The sequence below is a fragment of the Salvelinus fontinalis genome, chromosome 6 (assembly GCF_029448725.1).
Source record: "Salvelinus fontinalis isolate EN_2023a chromosome 6, ASM2944872v1, whole genome shotgun sequence".
Lineage (NCBI taxonomy): Eukaryota > Metazoa > Chordata > Actinopteri > Salmoniformes > Salmonidae > Salvelinus > Salvelinus fontinalis.
This window is the reverse complement of record NC_074670.1, coordinates 8,701,801-8,723,670: the sequence shown is the minus strand read 5'-3', so window position 1 is coordinate 8,723,670 and position 21,870 is coordinate 8,701,801. Positions and strand designations below refer to the sequence as shown.

The 21,870-nt window shown below is 44.2% G+C and overlaps 1 protein-coding gene across 1 annotated transcript in view; it reads left to right on the top strand.

Moving 5' to 3' along the window:
• LOC129856775 (uncharacterized) overlaps positions 1-21,870 on the top strand; it is a 48,976-nt gene that overhangs the window by 12,973 nt on the left and 14,133 nt on the right. Inside the window, exon 3 of the mRNA XM_055924492.1 lies at positions 20,420-20,686. Within this exon, the coding sequence (XP_055780467.1) occupies positions 20,420-20,686 (267 nt within the window). The remainder of the gene's footprint in view (positions 1-20,419; positions 20,687-21,870) is intronic.

Sequence of the window (21,870 nt, the reverse complement as noted above, 5' to 3'; positions counted from 1 at the left end):
ATACTATACTATATGCTGCACCACTATACTATGCTATACTATACTATATGATACACCACTATACTATACTATATGATACACCACTATACTATGCTATACTGTATGATACGCCACTATACTATGCTATACTGTATGATACACCACTATACTATACTATACTGTATGATACACCACTATACTATACTATACTGTATGATACACCACTATACTATACAATATGATACACCACTATGGTATACTATACTGTATGATACAACACTATACTATACAATATGATACACCACTATACTATACTATACTGTATGATACACCACTATACTATGCTATACTGTATGATACACCACTATACTATGCTATACTATACTATATGATACACCACTATACTATACTATACTATATGATACACCACTATACTATACTATATGCTGCACCACTATACTATACTATACTGTGTGATACACCACTATACTATACTATACTATATGCTGCGCCACTATACTATACTATACGATACACCACTATACTATGCTATACTATACTATATGATACACCACTATACTATACTATATGATACACCACTATACTATATGATACACCACTATACTATGCTATACTATACTATATGATACACCACTATACTATACTATACTATATGATACACCACTATACTATACTATATGCTGCACCACTATACTATACTATATGATACACCACTATACTATACTATATGATACACCACTATACTATACTATATGATACACCACTATACTATACTATACTATATGCTGCACCACTATACTATACTATATGATACACCACTATACTATACTATATGATACACCACTATACTATACTGTATGATACACCACTATACTATACTATACTATATGCTGCACCACTATACTATACTATATGATACAACACTATACTATACTATACTATATGATACACCACTATACTATACTATATGATACACCACTATACCATATGATACACCACTATACTATACTATACTATATGATACACCGCTATACTATACTATATGATACACCACTATACTATACTATACTATATGATACACCACTATACCATATGATACACCACTATACTATACTTATACTATATGATACACCAATATACTATGCTATACTATACTATATGATACACCACTATACTATACTATACTATATGATACACCACTATACTATGCTATACTATACTATATGATACACCACTATACTATATGATACACCACTATACTACGCTATAATATGCTATACTATATGATGCACCACTATACTATATGATACACCACTATACTATATGATACACCACTATACTATACTATACAATACACCATTATACTATATGATACAACACTATACTACGCTATACTATATGATACACCACTATAGTATATGATACACCACTATACTATATGATACACCGCTATACTACGCTATACTATGCTATACTATATGGCACACCACTATACTATACTATATGATACAACACTATACTATACTATATGATACAACACTATACTATGCTATATGATACAACACTATACTATGCTATATGATACAACACTATACTATGCTATATGATACACCACTATGCTATGCTATATGATACAACACTATACTATACTATATGATACACCACTATGCTATACTAAATGATACAACACTATACTATACTATATGATACACCACTATACTATGCTATATGATACAACACTATACTATGCTATACTATATGATACAACACTATACTATGCTATATGATACAACACTATACTATGCTATATGATACAACACTATACTATGCTATATGATACACCACTATACTATGCTATATGATACACCACTATACTATGCTATAACACTATACTATGCCAAATGATACAACACTATACTATGCTATACTATACTATATGATACAACACTATACTATACTATATGATACACCACTATACTATACTATGCTATACTATATGACACACCACTATACTATACTATATGATACACCACTATACTATGCTATACTATATGACACACCACTATACTATACTATATGATACACCACTATACTATGCTATACTATATGATACACCACTATACTATACTATACTATATGACACACCACTATACTATACTATATGATACACCACTATACTATGCTATACTATATGATACACCACTATACTATACTATATGATACACCACTATACTATACTATATGATACACCACTATACTATACTATATGATACACCACTATACTATACTATATGATACACCACTATACTATATGATACACCACTATACTATACTATATGATACACCACTATACTATGCTATATGATACACCACTATACTATACTATATGATACAACACTATACTATGCTATACTATACTATATGACACACCACTATACTATGCTATATGATACAACACTATACTATGCTATACTATACTATATGATACACCACTATACTATACTATGCTATACTATATGACACACCACTATACTATACTATATGATACAACACTATACTATACTATATGATACAACACTATACTATGCTATATGATACACCACTATACTATACTATATGATACACCACTATACTATGCTATATGATACAACACTATACTATGCTATACTATACTATATGATACACCACTATACTATGCTATATGATACAACACTATACTATGCTATACTATACTATATGATACACCACTATACTATGCTATATGATACAACACTATACTATGCTATACTATACTATATGATACAACACTATACTATGCTATATGATACAACACTATACTATGCTATACTATGCTATATGATACAACACTATACTATGCTATATGATACAACACTATACTATGCTATACTATGCTATATGATACACCACTATACTATACTATATGATACACCACTATACTATATGATACACCACTATACTATATGATACACCACTATACTATACTATATGATACACCACTATACTATATGATACACCACTATACTATGCTATATGATACAACACTATACTATGCTATACTATGCTATATGATACACCACTATACTATACTATATGATACACCACTATACTATATGATACACCACTACACTATGCTATATGATACAACACTATACTATGCTATACTATACTATATGATACACCACTATACTATATGATACAACACTATACTATGCTATATGATACACCACTATACTATACTATATGATACACCACTATACTATGCTATATGATACAACACTATACTATACTATATGATACACCACTATACTATATGATACACCACTATACTGTACTATATGATACACCACTATACTATACTATATGACACACCACTATACTATATGACACACCACTATACTATACTATACTATATGACACACCACTATACTATGCTACATGATACAACACTATACTATACTATACTATATGATACACCACTATACCATATGATACAACACTATACTATGCTATATGATACACCACTATACTATACTATATGATACAACACTATACTATACTATATGATACACCACTATACTATACTATATGATACAACACTATACTATACTATATGACACAACACTATTCTATACTATATGATACACCACTATACTATGCTATATGATACACCACTATACTATGCTATATGATACACCACTATACTATGCTATATGATACAACACTATACTATACTATACTATATGATACACCACTATTCTATATGGTACAACACTATACTATGCTATATGATACACCACTATACTATACTATATGATACAACACTATACTATACTATATGATACACCACTATACTACGCTATACTATATGATACACCACTGTAGTATATGATACACCACTATACTATATGATACACCACTATACTACGCTATACTATGCTATACTATATGATACACCACTATAGTATATGATACACCACTATACTATATGATACACCGCTATACTACGCTATACTATGCTATACTATATGATACACCACTATACTATGCTATATGATACACCACTATACTATATGATACACCGCTATACTACGCTATACTATGCTATACTATATGATACACCACTATACTATGCTATATGATACACCACTATACTGTGCTATATGATACAACACTATACTATGCTATATGACACAACACTATACTATACTATATGATACACCACTATACTATATGATACACCACTATACTATGCTATATGATACAACACTATACTATGCTATACTATGCTATATGATACAACACTATACTATGCTATACTATACTATATGATACACCACTATACTATATGATACAACACTATACTATGCTATATGACACAACACTATACTATACTATATGATACACCACTATACTATATGACACACCACTATACTATACTATATGATACAACACTATACTATTCTATACTATACTATATGATACACCACTATACTATATGATACAACACTATACTATGCTATACTATATGATACACCACTATACTATGCTATACTGTACTATACGATATACCACTATACTGTACTATATGATACAACACTAGACTATACTTTATGATACACCACTATACTATACTATATGATACACCACTATACTACGCTATACTATACTATACTATATGATACAACACTATACTATGCTATACTATACTATATGATACACCACTATACTATACTATATGATACAACACTATGCTATACTATACTATATGATGCACCACTATACTACGCTATACTATACTATACTATATGATACAACACTATACTACGTTATACTATACTATATGATACACCACTATACTATGCTATACTATACTATATGATACAACACTATACTATACTATATGATACAACACTATACTATACTATATGATACAACACTATACTATATGATACACCACTATACTATATGATACACCACTATACTATATGATACACCACTATACTATACTATATGATACACCACTATACTATACTATACTATATGATACACCACTATACTATATGATACACCGCTATGCTATATGATACACCACTATACTATATGATACACCACTATACTATACTATACTATATGATACACCACTATGCTATATGATACACCACTATACTATATGATACACCACTATACTATACTATACAATATGATACACCACTATACTATATGATACACCACTATACTATACTATATGATACACCACTATACTATACTATATGATACACCACTATACTATATGATACACCACTATGCTATATGATACACCACTATACTATATGATAAACCACTATACTATACTATACTATATGATGCACCACTATACTATATGCTACACCACTATACTATACTATACTATATGATACACCACTATAGTATACTATATGATACACCACTATACTATATGATACACCACTATACTATATGATACACCACTATACTATACTATACTATATGATACACCACTATAGTATACTATATGATACACCACTATAGTATACTATATGATACACCACTATACTATATGATACACCACTATACTATATGATACACCACTATACTATATGATACACCACTATACTATATGATACACCACTATACTATATGATACACCACTATACTATATGATACACCACTATACTATATGATACACCACTATACTATATGATACACCACTATACTATATGATACACCACTATACTATATGATACACCACTATACTATATGATACACCACTATACTATATGATACACCACTATACTATATGATACACCACTATACTATATGATACACCACTATACTATATGATACACCACTAAACTATATGATACACCACTATACTATATGATACACCACTATACTATATGATACACCACTATACTATATGATACACCACTATACTATATGATACACCACTATACTATATGATACACCACTATACTATATGATACACCACTATACTATATGATACACCACTATACTATATGATACACCACTATACTATACTATATGATACACCACTATACTATATGATACACCACTATACTATACTATACTATATGATACAGAATGAATGGAATGCCTACTTCATCAATTCAGTCATACAGCGTAACAACCTTCATATGCTATACTATATGATACTATACTATACTATATAACAATGGCATCAGTCTTTCCTCAACCTTCATATGCTATACTATATGATACTATACTATACTATATAACAATGGCATCAGTCTTTCCTCTTCCTGCACGGTCCTTTGAAAACATATTATCACTGTCCACTAGACAGTATTTCATTAGTCTCTGTAGGACACAGTCAGCCATCTCTCTCTATATATCTCTCTGTGTCAGTACTGTAGGACACAGTCAGCCATCTCCCTCTATATATCTCTCTCTCTGTGTTAGTACTGTAGGACCCAGTCAGCCATCTCCCTCTATATCTCTCTCTGTCAGTACTGTAGGACACAGTCAGCCATCTCCCTCTATATCTCTCTCTGTCAGTACTGTAGGACCCAGTCAGCCATCTCTCTCTATATCTCTCTCTGTCAGTACTGTAGGACACAGTCAACCATCTCTCTCTATATATCTCTCTCTCTGTGTTAGTACTGTAGGACACAGTCAGCCATCTCCCTCTATATATCTCTCTGTGTTAGTACTGTAGGACACAGTCAGCCATCTCCCTCTATATATCTCTGTGTCAGTACTGTAGGACACAGTCAACCATCTCCCTCTATATATCTCTGTGTCAGTACTGTAGGACACAGTCAGCCATCTCCCTCTATATATCTCTCTGTGTTAGTACTGTAGGACACAGTCAGCCATCTCCCTCTATATATCTCTCTGTGTTAGTACTGTAGGACACAGTCAGCCATCTCCCTCTATATATCTCTCTGTGTTAGTACTGTAGGACACAGTCAACCATCTCTCTCTATATATCTCTCTCTCTGTGTCAGTACTGTAGGACACAGTCAACCATCTCCCTCTATATCTCTCTCTGTGTCAGTACTGTAGGACACAGTCAGCCATCTCCCTCTATATATCTCTGTGTTAGTACTGTAGGACACATTCAGCCATCTCCCTCTATATCTCTCTCTCTGTCAGTACTGTAGGACACAGTCAGGCATCTCCCTCTATATCTCTCTCTGTGTCAGTACTGTAGGACACAGTCAGGCATCTCCCTCTATATCTCTCTGTGTTAGTACTGTAGGACACATTCAGCCATCTCCCTCTATATCTCTCTGTGTCAGTACTGTAGGACACATTCAGCCATCTCCCTCTATATATCTCTCTCTGTCAGTACTGTAGGACACAGTCAGCCATCTCCCTCTATATATCTCTCTCTCTGTGTCAGTACTGTAGGACCCAGTCAGCCATCTCCCTCTATATATCTCTCTGTGTCAGTACTGTAGGACACAGTCAGCCATCTCCCTCTATATATCTCTCTCTGTCAGTACTGTAGGACACAGTCAGCCATCTTTCAGAGGCCTGTGATGTGGTTAGAAGAGTCATGCTGGCATCACATGGTGCCAGAGAGAATCAGTGGCTACACAGACTGGGATCTGTGAATGTGTGACCAATCAATTGGATGAGGGGATTCGGGGTCTGAAGAGAGAGAGACAGACAGACAGACAGACAGACAGACAGACAGACAGACAGACATGCAAGACAATGGACAGACTGTGGAAAACCAGAGTCTGGGAAAGTACACAGCTTTTCTCTAAGCTTTCATGTAAACAGGGGATATATATGGACTCATACTAAACAGGGGATATATATGGACTCATACTAAACAGGGGATATATATGGACTCATACTAAACAGGGGATATATATGGACTCATACTAAACAGGGGATAGATATGGACTCATACTAAACAGGGGATAGATATGGACTCATACTAAACAGGGGATATATATGGACTCATACTAAACAGGGGATAGATATGGACTCATACTAAACAGGGGATAGATATGGACTCATACTAAACATGTAAACAGGGGATAGATATGGACTCATACTAAACATGGATAGATATGGACTCATACTAAACAGGGGATATATATGGACTCATACTAAACAGGGGATAGATATGGACTCATACTAAACATGGATAGATATGGACTCATACTAAACAGGGGATAGATATGGACTCATACTAAACAGGGGATAGATATGGACTCATACTAAACAGGGGATAGATATGGACTCATACTAAACAGGGGATAGATATGGACTCATACTAAACATGTAAACAGGGGATAGATATGGACTCATACTAAACAGGGGATAGATATGGACTCATACTAAACAGGGGATAGATATGGACTCATACTAAACATGGGATAGATATGGACTCATACTAAACAGGGGATAGATATGGACTCATACTAAACATGGATAGATATGGACTCATACTAAACATGGATAGATATGGACTCATACTAAACAGGGGATAGATATGGACTCATACTAAACAGGGGATATATATGGACTCATACTAAACAGGGGATAGATATGGACTCATACTAAACAGGGGATAGATATGGACTCATACTAAACATGGATAGATATGGACTCATACTAAACAGGGGATAGATATAGACTCATACTAAACAGGGGATAGATATGGACTCATACTAAACAGGGGATAGATATGGACTCATACTAAACATGGATAGATATGGACTCATACTAAACAGGGGATAGATATGGACTCATACTAAACAGGGGATAGATATGGACTCATACTAAACATGGATAGATATGGACTCATACTAAACAGGGGATAGATATAGACTCATACTAAACAGGGGATAGATATGGACTCATACTAATGATGGGATAGATATGGACTCATACTAAACAGGGGATAGATATAGACTCATACTAAACAGGGGATAGATATGGACTCATACTAATGATGGGATAGATATGGACTCATACTAAACAGGGGATAGATATGGACTCATACTAAACAGGGGATAGATATGGACTCATACTAAACAGGGGATAGATATGGACTCATACTAAACAGGGGATAGATATGGACTCATACTAAACAGGGGATAGATATGGACTCATACTAAACAGGGGATAGATATGGACTCATACTAAACAGGGGATAGATATGGACTCATACTAAACATGGATAGATATGGACTCATACGAAACAGGGGATAGATATAGACTCATACTAAACAGGGGATAGATATGGACTCATACTAAACAAGGGATAGATATGGACTCATACTAAACAGGGGATAGATATGGACTCATACTAAACAGGGGATAGATATGGACTCATACTAAACAGGGGATAGATATGGACTCATACTAAACAGGGGATAGATATGGACTCATACTAAACAGGGGATATATATGGACTCATACTAAACAGGGGATAGATATGGACTCATACTAAACAGGGGATAGATATGGACTCATACTAAACAGGGGATATATATGGACTCATACTAAACAGGGGATAGATATGGACTCATACTAAACAGGGGATAGATATGGACTCATACTAAACAGGGGATAGATATGGACTCATACTAAACAGGGGATAGATATGGACTCATACTAAACAGGGGATAGATATGGACTCATACTAAACAGGGGATAGATATGGACTCATACTAAACAGGGGATAGATATGGACTCATACTAAACAGGGGATAGATATGGACTCATACTAATGATGGGATAGATATGGACTCATACTAAACAGGGGATAGATATAGACTCATACTAAACAGGGGATAGATATGGACTCATACTAATGATGGGATAGATATGGACTCATACTAAACAGGGGATAGATATGGACTCATACTAAACAGGGGATAGATATGGACTCATACTAAACAGGGGATAGATATGGACTCTGATGGTTTTGTGTGAGCCGTCCACAGTGTTCTATATTAATGATTGTCAGACCACATCAGCTTCTAGAATTCACTTGTTGTTCTGATGGTTCTGTGTGAGTCCACAGTGTTCTATATGAATGATTGGAATGTTGGTCTGGCATAGCCTGGTGATGTGCAGGGAGGGGTTAGCTTCATAGCCTGGTGATGTGCAGGGAGGGGTTAGCTCCATAGCCTGGTGATGTGCAGGGAGGGGTTAGCTCCATAGCCTGGTGATGTGCAGGGAGGGGTTAGCTCCATAGCCTGGTGATGTGCAGGGGGGGGGGGGTTAGCTCCATAGCCTGGTGATGTGCAGGGAGGGGTTAGCTCCATAGCCTGGTGATGTGCAGGGAGGGGTTAGCTCCATAGCCTGGTGATGTGCAGGGAGGGGTTAGCTCCATAGCCTGGTGATGTTTTTTTTATTTTTTTTTTTATTTTATCCGTTATTTTACCAGGTAAGTTGACTGAGAACACGTTCTCATTTGCAGCAACGACCTGGGGCATAGTTACAGGGGAGAGGAGGGGGATGAATGAGCAAATTGTAAACTGGGGATTATTAGGTGACCGAGATGGTTGAGGGCCAGATTGGGAATTTAGCCAGGACACCGGGGTTAACACCCCTACTCTTACGACAAGTGCCATGGGATCTTTAATGACCTCAGAGAGTCAGGACACCCGTTTGACGTCCCATCCGAAAGACGGCACCCTACACAGAGCAGTGTCCCCAATCACTGCCCTGGGGTATTGGGATCTTTGTTTAGACCAGAGGAAAGAGTGCCTCCTACTGGCCCTCCAACACCACTTCCAGCAGCATCTGGTCTCCCATCCAGGGACTGACCAGGACCAACCCTGCTTAGCTTCAGAAGCAAGCCAGCAGTGGTATGCAGGGTGGTATGCTGCTGGTAGCCTGGTGATGTGCAGGGAGGGGTTAGCTCCATGGCCTGGTGATGTGCAGGGAGGGGTTAGCTCCATAGCCTGGTGATGTGCAGGGAGGGGTTAGCTCCATAGCCTGGTGATGTGCAGGGAGGGGTTAGCTCCATAGCCTGGTGATGTGCAGGGAGGGGTTAGCTCCATAGCCTGGTGATGTGCAGGGAGGGGTTAGCTCCATAGCCTGGTGATGTGCAGGGGGGGGGTTAGCTCCATAGCCTGGTGATGTGCAGGGAGGGGTTAGCTCCATAGCCTGGTGATGTGCAGGGAGGGGTTAGCTCCATAGCCTGGTGATGTGCAGGGAGGGGTTAGCTCCATAGCCTGGTGATGTGCAGGGAGGGGTTAGCTCCATAGCCTGGTGATGTGCAGGGAGGGGTTAGCTCCATAGCCTGGTGATGTGCAGGGAGGGGTTAGCTCCATAGCCTGGTGATGTGCAGGGAGGGGTTAGCTCCATGGCCTGGTGATGTGCAGGGAGGGGTTAGCTCCATAGCCTGGTGATGTGCAGGGAGGGGTTAGCTCCATAGCCTGGTGATGTGCAGGGAGGGGTTAGCTCCATAGCCTGGTGATGTGCAGGGAGGGGTTAGCTCCATAGCCTGGTGATGTGCAGGGAGGGGTTAGCTCCATAGCCTGGTGATGTGCAGGGGGGGGGGGTTAGCTCCATAGCCTGGTGATGTGCAGGGGGGGGGGGGTTAGCTCCATAGCCTGGTGATGTGCAGGGAGGGGTTAGCTCCATAGCCTGGTGATGTGCAGGGAGGGGTTAGCTCCATAGCCTGGTGATGTGCAGGGGGGGGGTTAGCTCCATAGCCTGGTGATGTGCAGGGAGGGGTTAGCTCCATAGCCTGGTGATGTGCAGGGAGGGGTTAGCTCCATAGCCTGGTGATGTGCAGGGAGGGGTTAGCTCCATAGCCTGGTGATGTGCAGGGAGGGGTTAGCTCCATAGCCTGGTGATGTGCAGGGAGGGGTTAGCTCCATAGCCTGGTGATGTGCAGGGAGGGGTTAGCTCCATAGCCTGGTGATGTGCAGGGAGGGGTTAGCTCCATAGCCTGGTGATGTGCAGGGGGGGGGGGGTTAGCTCCATAGCCTGGTGATGTGCAGGGAGGGGTTAGCTCCATAGCCTGGTGATGTGCAGGGAGGGGTTAGCTCCATAGCCTGGTGATGTGCAGGGAGGGGTTAGCTCCATAGCCTGGTGATGTGCAGGGAAGGGTTAGCTCCATAGCCTGGTGATGTGCAGGGAGGGGTTAGCTCCATAGCCTGGTGATGTGCAGGGGGGGGGGGGTTAGCTCCATAGCCTGGTGATGTGCAGGGGGGGGGGGGTTAGCTCCATAGCCTGGTGATGTGCAGGGAGGGGTTAGCTCCATAGCCTGGTGATGTGCAGGGAGGGGTTAGCTCCATAGCCTGGTGATGTGCAGGGAGGGGTTAGCTCCATAGCCTGGTGATGTGCAGGGAGGGGTTAGCTCCATAGCCTGGTGATGTGCAGGGGGGGTTAGCTCCATAGCCTGGTGATGTGCAGGGGGGGGGTTAGCTCCATTGTAAAAGCTGTTTCCTCCTCTCAGCCACATCCTGCTGCTGCAGTTTATTTTATACACAGCCTGTGGTTGTCTCAAAGGGCTCCCTATTTCCTATGGGTCCTGGTCAAAAGTAGTGCACTACTGTATGTAGGGAATAGGGTGCCAAGCATGCTGTGTCTTTGAGCTACCAGGGCTTACCACCAAGCATGCTGTGTCTTCCAGCTAACAGGGCTTACCACCAAGCATGCTGTGTCTTTGAGCTACCAGGGCTTACCACCAAGCATGCTGTGTCTTCCAGCTACCAGGGCTTACCACCAAGCATGCTGTGTCTTCGAGCTACCAGGGCTTACCACCAAGCATGCTGTGTCTTCCGGCTACCAGGGCTTACCACCAAGCATGCTGTGTCTTCGAGCTACCAGGGCTTACCACCAAGCATGCTGTGTCTTCAAGCTACCAGGGCTTACCACCAAACATGCTGTGTCTTCGAGCTACCAGGGCTTACCACCAAGCATGCTGTGTCTTCCAGCTACCAGGGCTTACCGCCAAGCATGCTGTGTCTTCCAGCTACCAGGACTTACCACCAAGCATGCTGTGTCTTCGGGTTACCAGGGCTTACCACCAAGCATGCTGTGTCTTCGGGTTACCAGGGCTTACCACCAAGCATGCTGTGTCTTCGAGCTACCAGGGCTTACCACCAAGCATGCCGTGTCGTCCAGCTACCAGGGCTTACCACCAAGCATGCTGTGTCTTCCAGCTACCAGGGCTTACCACCAAGCATGCTGTGTCTTCGAGCTACCAGGGTTTACCACCAAGCATGCTGTGTCTTCCAGCTACCAGGGCTTACCACCAAGCATGCTGTGTCTTCCAGCTACCAGGGCTTACCACCAAGCATGCTGTGTCTTCCAGCTACCAGGGCTTACCACCAAGCATGCTGTGTCTTCCAGCTACCAGGGCTTACCACCAAGCATGCTGTGTCTTCCAGCTACCAGGGCTTACCACCAAGCATGCTGTGTCTTCCAGCTACCAGGGCTTACCACCAAGCATGCTGTGTCTTCCAGCTACCAGGGTTTACCACCAAGCATGCTGTGTCTTCGAGCTACCAGGGCTTACCACCAAGCATGCTGTGTCTTCGAGCTACCAGGGCTTACCACCAAGCATGCTGTGTCTTCGAGCTACCAGGGTTTACCACCAAGCATGCTGTGTCTTCGAGCTACCAGGGCTTACCACCAAGCATGCTGTGTCTTCTAGCTACCAGGGCTTACCACCAAGCATGCTGTGTCTTCCAGCTACCAGGGCTTACCACCAAGCATGCTGTGTCTTCCAGCTACCAGGGCTTACCACCAAGCATGCTGTGTCTTCAAGCTACCAGGGCTTACCACCAAGCATGCTGTGTCTTCAAGCTACCAGGGCTTACCACCAAGCATGCTGTGTCTTCCAGCTACCAGGGCTTACCACCAAGCATGCTGTGTCTTCGAGCTACCAGGGCTTACCACCAAGCATGCTGTGTCTTCGAGCTACCAGGGTTTACCACCAAGCATGCTGTGTCTTCGAGCTACCAGGGCTTACCACCAAGCATGCTGTGTCTTCTAGCTACCAGGGCTTACCACCAAGCATGCTGTGTCTTCCAGCTACCAGGGCTTACCACCAAGCATGCTGTGTCTTCCAGCTACCAGGGCTTACCACCAAGCATGCTGTGTCTTCCAGCTACCAGGGCTTACCACCAAGCATGTTGTGTCTTCAAGCTACCAGGGCTTACCACCAAGCATGCTGTGTCTTCCAGCTACCAGGGTTTACCACCAAGCATCCTGGGGCCGAGCCGGATATTTGCAGGCATATTTCTCCACATTCTTTAGCTGCTTGTCAAGCAGAAACATCTCACTCGTTCTTCCAGCACCACCGCTCCCCGAGGAATGTATTTGACATTGTAACTCTGTACAGCATTGGCTGGTTGGTTGAGTCTCCTATTAATAGAGAGAGAGACCACGATGACACGGTCACATTTACACAAACACACACACACACACACACACACATTGTCCAGTCCTAAATTAGCAGGAGATGGCTGCTACTGTGTGTTTATTCTATGTCTGCCAGCCTGTCTCCACTGTGTTTTACTGTCTGTCTGCCAGCCTGCCAGCCTGTCTCCACTGTGTTTTACTGTCTGTCTGCCAGCCTGTCTCCTCTGTGTTTTACTGTCTGTCTGCCAGCCTGCCAGCCTGTCTCCTCTGTGTTTTACTGTCTGTCTGTCTGCCAGCCTGTCTCCTCTGTGTTTTACTGTCTGTCTGCCAGCCTGCCAGCCTGTCTCCACTGTGTTTTACTGTCTGTCTGCCAGCCTGTCTCCTCTGTGTTGTACTGTCTGTCTGCCAGCCTGCCAGCCTGTCTCCTCTGTGTTTTACTGTCTGTCTGCCAGTCTGCCAGCCTGTCTCCTCTGTGTTTTACTGTCTGTCTGCCAGCCTGTCTCCTCTGTGTTTTACTGTCTGTCTGCCAGCCTGCCAGCCTGTCTCCACTGTGTTTTACTGTCTGTCTGCCAGCCTGTCTCCACTGTGTTTTACTGTCTGTCTGCCAGCCTGTCTCCTCTGTGTTTTACTGTCTGTCTGCCAGCCTGTCTCCTCTGTGTTTTACTGTCTGTCTGCCAGCCTGTCTCCTCTGTGTTTTACTGTCTGTCTGCCAGCCTGCCAGCCTGTCTCCTCTGTGTTTTACTGTCTGTCTGCCAGCCTGTCTCCTCTGTGTTTTACTGTCTGTCTGCCAGCCTGCCATTCTGTCTCCACTGTGTTTTACTGTCTGTCTGCCAGCCTGTCTCCTCTGTGTTGTACTGTCTGTCTGCCAGCCTGCCAGCCTGTCTCCTCTGTGTTTTACTGTCTGTCTGCCAGCCTGCCAGCCTGTCTCCACTGTGTTTTACTGTCTGTCTGCCAGCCTGTCTCCTCTGTGTTGTACTGTCTGTCTGCCAGCCTGCCAGCCTGTCTCCACTGTGTTTTACTGTCTGTCTGCCAGCCTGTCTCCACTGTGTTTTACTGTCTGCCTGCCAGCCTGTCTCCACTGTGTTTTACTGTCTGTCTGTCTGCCAGCCTGTCTCCTCTGTGTTTTACTGTCTGTGTGCCACCCTGTCTCCTCTGTGATTTACTGTCTGTCTGCCAGCCTGTCTCCTCTGTGTTTTACTGTCTGTCTGCCAGCCTGTCTCCACTGTGTTTTACTGTCTGTCTGCCAGCCTGTCTCCTCTGTGTTTTACTGTCTGTCTGCCAGCCTGCCTCCTCTGTGTTTTACTGTCTGTCTGTCTGCCTGTCTGGAGAACTGTAAGACTCTAGTCAACTATTGTTGTTACAGGTCCTCCTGGAATATACATACCTCACTGATACAGGTCCTCCTGGAATATACATACCTCACTGATACAGGTCCTCCTGGAATATACATACCTCACTTATACAGGTCCTCCTGGAATATACATACCTCACTGATACAGGTCCTCCTGGAATATACATACCTCACTGATACAGGTCCTCCTGGAATATACATACCTCACTTATACAGGTCCTCCTGGAATATACATACCCCACTGATACAGGTCCTCCTGGAATATACATACCTCACTGATACAGGTCCTCCTGGAATATACATACCTCACTGATACAGGTCCTCCTGGAATATACATACCTCACTGATACAGGTCCTCCTGGAATATACATACCTCGCTGATACAGGTCCTCCTGGAATATACATACCTCACTGATACAGGTCCTCCTGGAATATACATATCTCACTGATACAGGTCCTCCTGGAATACACATACCTCACTGATACAGGTCCTCCTGGAATGCACATACCTCACTGATACAGGTCCTCCTGGAATATACATACCTCACTGATACAGGTCCTCCTGGAATGCACATACCTCACTGATACAGGTCCTCCTGGAATATACATACCTCACTGATACAGGTCCTCCTGGAATATACATACCTCACTGATACAGGTCCTCCTGGAATATACATACCTCACTGCCAAGAAGAGCATCCCCCTCCGTCTCAGTTTAACCTGTGAGTTACAGCAGTAGCCGTCTCTGTGTGTGTTCCTGTTCATGTTTGGTATGGAATAAACCGGACGGCTCCGGTCCATCCTGCCACTGCAATTACACAGAGCGTTCAAAGACCGCAGACAGACAGAGGATGCTTCCCAAATGGGACACTAGTCCCTATATGGTGCACTATGGGCCCTGGTCAAAAGTAGTGCACTATATCGGGAATAGGATGCTATTTAGCACACGGCCAGAGGGACCAGAGAGACAGGGAGAAACAGTGTTCTCTTCGTACTCCATAACATCGTGACCCTTAGTTACGGGACCACCAGTACTCTATTTAGGACACGGCCAGAGGGACCAGAGAGACAGGGAGAAACAGTGTTCCCTTCGTACTCCATAACATCGTGACCCTTAGTTACGGGACCACCAGTACTCTATAGGACACGGCCAGAGGGACCAGAGAGACAGGGAGAAACAGTGTTCTCTTCGTACTCCATAACATCGTGACCCTTAGTTACGGGACCACCAGTACTCTATAACTTCACGGCCCTTAGTTACGGGACCACCAGTACTCTGTAACTTCATGGCCCTTAGTTACGGCTCTACTAGTTACAGTTCTACTCCGCTAGCCAGCACCTCACCTAAATAGGTGTGCGTTTCTTTTTCTTCTAGATTCCTTAGTTACGGCCCACCAGTTCTTCATGGCCCTTAGCTACGGGACCACCAGTTCTTCATGGCCCTTAGTTACGGCCCACCAGTTCTTCATGGCCCTTAGTTACGGCCCACCAGTTCTTCATGGCCCTTAGTTACGGCCCACCAGTTCTTCATGGCCCTTAGTTACGGCCCACCAGTTCTTCATGGCCCTTAGTTACGGCCCACCAGTTCTTCATGGCCCTTAGCTACGGGACCACCAGTTCTTCATGGCCCTTAGTTACGGCCCACCAGTTCTTCATGGCCCTTGGTTACGGCCCACCAGTTCTTCATGGCCCTTGGTTACGGCCCACCAGTTCTTCATGGCCCTTAGTTACGGCCCACCAGTTCTTCATGGCCCTTAGTTACGGCCCACCAGTTCTTCATGGCCCTTAGTTACGGCCCACCAGTTCTTCATGGCCCTTAGTTACGGCCCACCAGTACTTCATGGCCCTTAGCTACGGGACCACCACGGGCCCTGGTCAAAAGTAGTTCACTTTATAGGTAATAGGATGCCATTTTGGATGCAAGTCTGTGTCTACTTACTACAGAGAGAAGCATTGTCCTGGTCTCATTGCAGCTCCACAGCCAGAATAGTTTCTCTAAGGGGTATATTGACCACACAGAGAAAGAGAGGACTGATTCCCTTAATGCTGCCCTTCTTAACCCAAACCACTCACAGCCAACAGAACTAAAGATCGCTTCATGTGTTAGTATCCAAATACAAGATTTCCTGAATTGGCCTAAACAGCAGATGTTTGTGTCTGATTTATGGACACTGTGCAGGGTATTCTAGTGGTTAGAGCGTTGGACTAGTAACCGAAAGGTTGGTAGATCATATCCCCGAACTGACAAGATAAAAATCTGTCGTTCTACTCCTGAACAAGGCAGTTAACCCACTGTTCCCCGGTAGGCCGTCATTATAAATAATCATTTGTTCTTAACTGACTTTCATAGTTAAATAAAGTTAAAAAAAAAAATGTATTCCCCTTTTCAACAACTACTCTGTAGATACGTCCAGAGACAGGGAGATAGCTGTAGATAGGTCCAGAGACAGGGAGATAGCTGTAGATAGGTCCAGAGACAGGGAGATAGCTGCAGATAGGTCCAGAGACAGGGAGATAGCTGTACTGTGATAGGTCCAGAGACAGGGAGATAGCTGTACTGTGATAGGTCCAGAGACAGACAGTGAGTTAGCTGTACTGTAGATAGGTCCAGAGACAGGGAGATAGCTGCAGATGGGTCCAGAGACAGGGAGATAGCTGTACTGTGATAGGTCCAGAGACAGGGAGATAGCTGCAGATGGGTCCAGAGACAGGGAGATAGCTGTACTGTGATAGGTCCAGAGACAGGGAGATAGCTGCAGATAGGTCCAGAGACAGACAGGGAGATAGCTGTACTGTAGATGGGTCCAGAGACAGGGAGATAGCTGTACTGTAGATGGGTCCAGAGACAGGGAGATAGCTGCACTGTAGATAGGTCCAGAGACAGACAGGGAGATAGCTGTAGAGGGAGATAGCTGTAGATAGGTCCAGAGACAGACAGGGAGACAGGACCACGTACAGGAAAGGAACTGTGTAGAGGCAGCTGTGATATCCTGTCAGATGATCAGAGGGAGGAGGGAGGAGAGGGAGGAGAGGTTGACCATGAACTCCTTTGAGTTATGATCTTTTAATCCCTTCCATCCGTTCTCTGAATTCTCCCTTTCCTCTCCTCCCTCTGGTCCTTCTCTCCCTCCACCCCTCTTCCTGACACTCCCTGACATTCTCTCCCACCTAATTCTCTTGTCTGCCGTCTCTCCCTGCTTGCCTCTCTCTCTACTCCTCCTTCTCCATCTCCCTCTCTCCCTGCCTGCCTCTCGCTCTACTCCTCCTTCTCCATCTCTCTCTCTCCCTGCTTGCCTCTCTCTACTCCCCTTCTCCATCTCCCTCTCTCTCTCCCTGCCTCTCTCTCTCTACTCCTCCTTCTCCATCTCCCTCTCTCCCTGCCTCTCTCTCTCTACTCCTCCTTCTCCATCTCCCTCTCTCCCTGCCTGCCTCTCGCTCTACTCCTCCTTCTCCATCTCCCTCTCTCCCTGCTTGCCTCTCGCTCTACTCCTCCTTCTCCATCTCCCTCTCTCCCTGCCTCTCTCTCTACTCCCCCTTCTCCATCTCCCTCTCTCCCTGCCTGCCTCTCGCTCTACTCCCCCTTCTCCATCTCTCTCTCTCCCTGCCTCTCTCTCTCTACTCCCCCTGCCTGCCTCTCGCTCTACTCCTCCTTCTCCATCTCCCTCTCTCTCTCCCTGCCTCTCTCTACTCCCCCTTCTCCATCTCCCTCTCTCCCTGCCTGCCTCTCTCTACTCCCCCTTCTCCATCTCCCTCTCTCCCTGCCTGCCTCTCTCTCTACTCCCCCTTCTCCATCTCCCTCTCCCCCTGCCTGCCTCTCTCTCTACTCCTCCTTCTCCATCTCCCTCTCTCCCTGCCTGCCTCTCTCTCTACTCCCCCTTCTCCATCTCCCTCTCCCCCTGCCTGCCTCTCTCTCTACTCCCCCTTCTCCATCTCCCTCTCCCCCTGCCTGCCTCTCGCTCTACTCCTCCTTCTCCATCTCCCTCTCTCTCTCCCTGCCTCTCTCTACTCCCCCTTCTCCATCTCCCTCTCTCCCTGCCTGCCTCTCTCTACTCCCCCTTCTCCATCTCCCTCTCTCCCTGCCTGCCTCTCTCTCTACTCCCCCTTCTCCATCTCCCTCTCCCCCTGCCTGCCTCTCTCTCTACTCCCCCTTCTCCATCTCCCTCTCCCCCTGCCTGCCTCTCGCTCTACTCCCCCTTCTCCATCTCCCTCTCTCCCTGCCTGCCTCTCTCTCTACTCCCCCTTCTCCATCTCCCTCTCTCCCTGCCTGCCTCTCTCTCTACTCCCCCTTCTCCATCTCCCTCTCCCCCTGCCTGCCTCTCGCTCTACTCCTCCTTCTCCATCTCCCTCTCTCTCTCCCTGCCTCTCTCTACTCCCCCTTCTCCATCTCCCTCTCTCCCTGCCTGCCTCTCTCTACTCCCCCTTCTCCATCTCTCTCTCTCCCTGCCTGCCTCTCTCTCTACTCCCCCTTCTCCATCTCCCTCTCTCCCTGCCTGCCTCTCGCTCTACTCCCCCTTCTCCATCTCCCTCTCTCTCTCCCTGCCTCTCTCTCTCTACTCCCCCTTCTCCATCTCCCTCTCTCCCTGCCTGCCTCTCTCTCTACTCCCCCTTCTCCATCTCTCTCTCTCCCTGTCTGCCTCTCTCTCTCTACTCCCCCTTCTCCATCTCCCCCTCTATCTCTCTCTTCCTGTCCAGTTGGAGGCTAGAGGAGGTCCTGTCGTTGAGGTGGGGCTGAGAACTCAGAGTCCAGAGTCCAGGGAGAGTACTCTACAGCAGGGGGACAGAGAGCAGCAGAGGAGGCTGCTGGTTGACACCCACACGGCCGCCATGGACATGCGCTGCCGGCTGGAGCTCAGCGAGAAGGGCTGGGTCCGAGAGAAGTCTGAACTGCTGGAGAGATTCAACTCTGAGAGGAAGGAGTGGGAGAGCCAGCTGGGAGACATGCAGAGGAAGATAGAGGAGGTGAGATGGGTGGGAGGAGGTGAGAGGGGAGAGGAGGTGAGATGGAGGGAAGGTGAGAGGAAGATAGAGGAGGGGAGAGGAGGAGGTGAGCGGAGGTGAGAGGAGGGGGAGGTAGTGGGTAGCTAGTGAATGGAGGAGCCCCAGGGGACATCCAAAACAAAAGGCTCTAATCTGACACACTCAGGCTAGGAGAGGCTAGGAGATTAGCTTCCTAATGAGAAGAACAATAGGCTCTAATCTGACACACTCAGGCTAGGAGAGGCTAGGAGATTAGCTTCCTAATGAGAAGAACAATAGGCTCTAATCTGACACACTCAGGCTAGGAGAGGCTAGGAGATTAGCTTCCTAATGAGAAGAACAAAAGGCTCTAATCTGACACACTCAGGCTAGGAGAGGCTAGGAGATTAGCTTCCTAATGAGAAGAACAATAGGCTCTAATCTGACACACTCAGGCTAGGAGAGGCTAGGAGATTAGCTTCCTAATGAGAAGAACAATAGGCTCTAATCTGACACACTCAGGCTAGGAGAGGCTAGGAGATTAGCTTCCTAATGAGAAGAACAAAAGGCTCTAATCTGACACACTCAGGCTAGGAGAGGCTAGGAGATTAGCTTCCTAATGAGAAGAACAATAGGCTCTAATCTGACACACTCAGGCTAGGAGAGGCTAGGAGATTAGATTCCTAATGAGAAGAACGAAAGGCTCTAATCTGACACACTCAGGCTAGGAGAGGCTAGGAGATTAGCTTCCTAATGAGAAGAACGAAAGGCTCTTATCTGACACACTCAGGCTAGGAGAGGCTAGGAGATTAGCTTCCTAATGAGAAGAACGAAAGGCTCTAATCTGACACACTCAGGCTAGGAGAGGCGAGGAGATTAGCTTCCTAATGAGAAGAACGAAAGGCTCTAATCTGACACACTCAGGCTAGGAGAGGCTAGGAGATTAGCTTCCTAATGAGAAGAACGAAAGGCTCTAAATCTGACACACTCAGGCTAGGAGAGGCTAGGAGATTAGCTTCCTAATGAGAAGAACGAAAGGCTCTAATCTGACACACTCAGGATAGGAGAGGCTAGGAGATTAGCTTCCTAATGAGAAGAACGAAAGGCTCTAATCTGACACACTCAGGCTAGGAGAGGCTAGGAGATTAGCTTCCTAATGAGAAGAACGAAAGGCTCTAATCTGACAC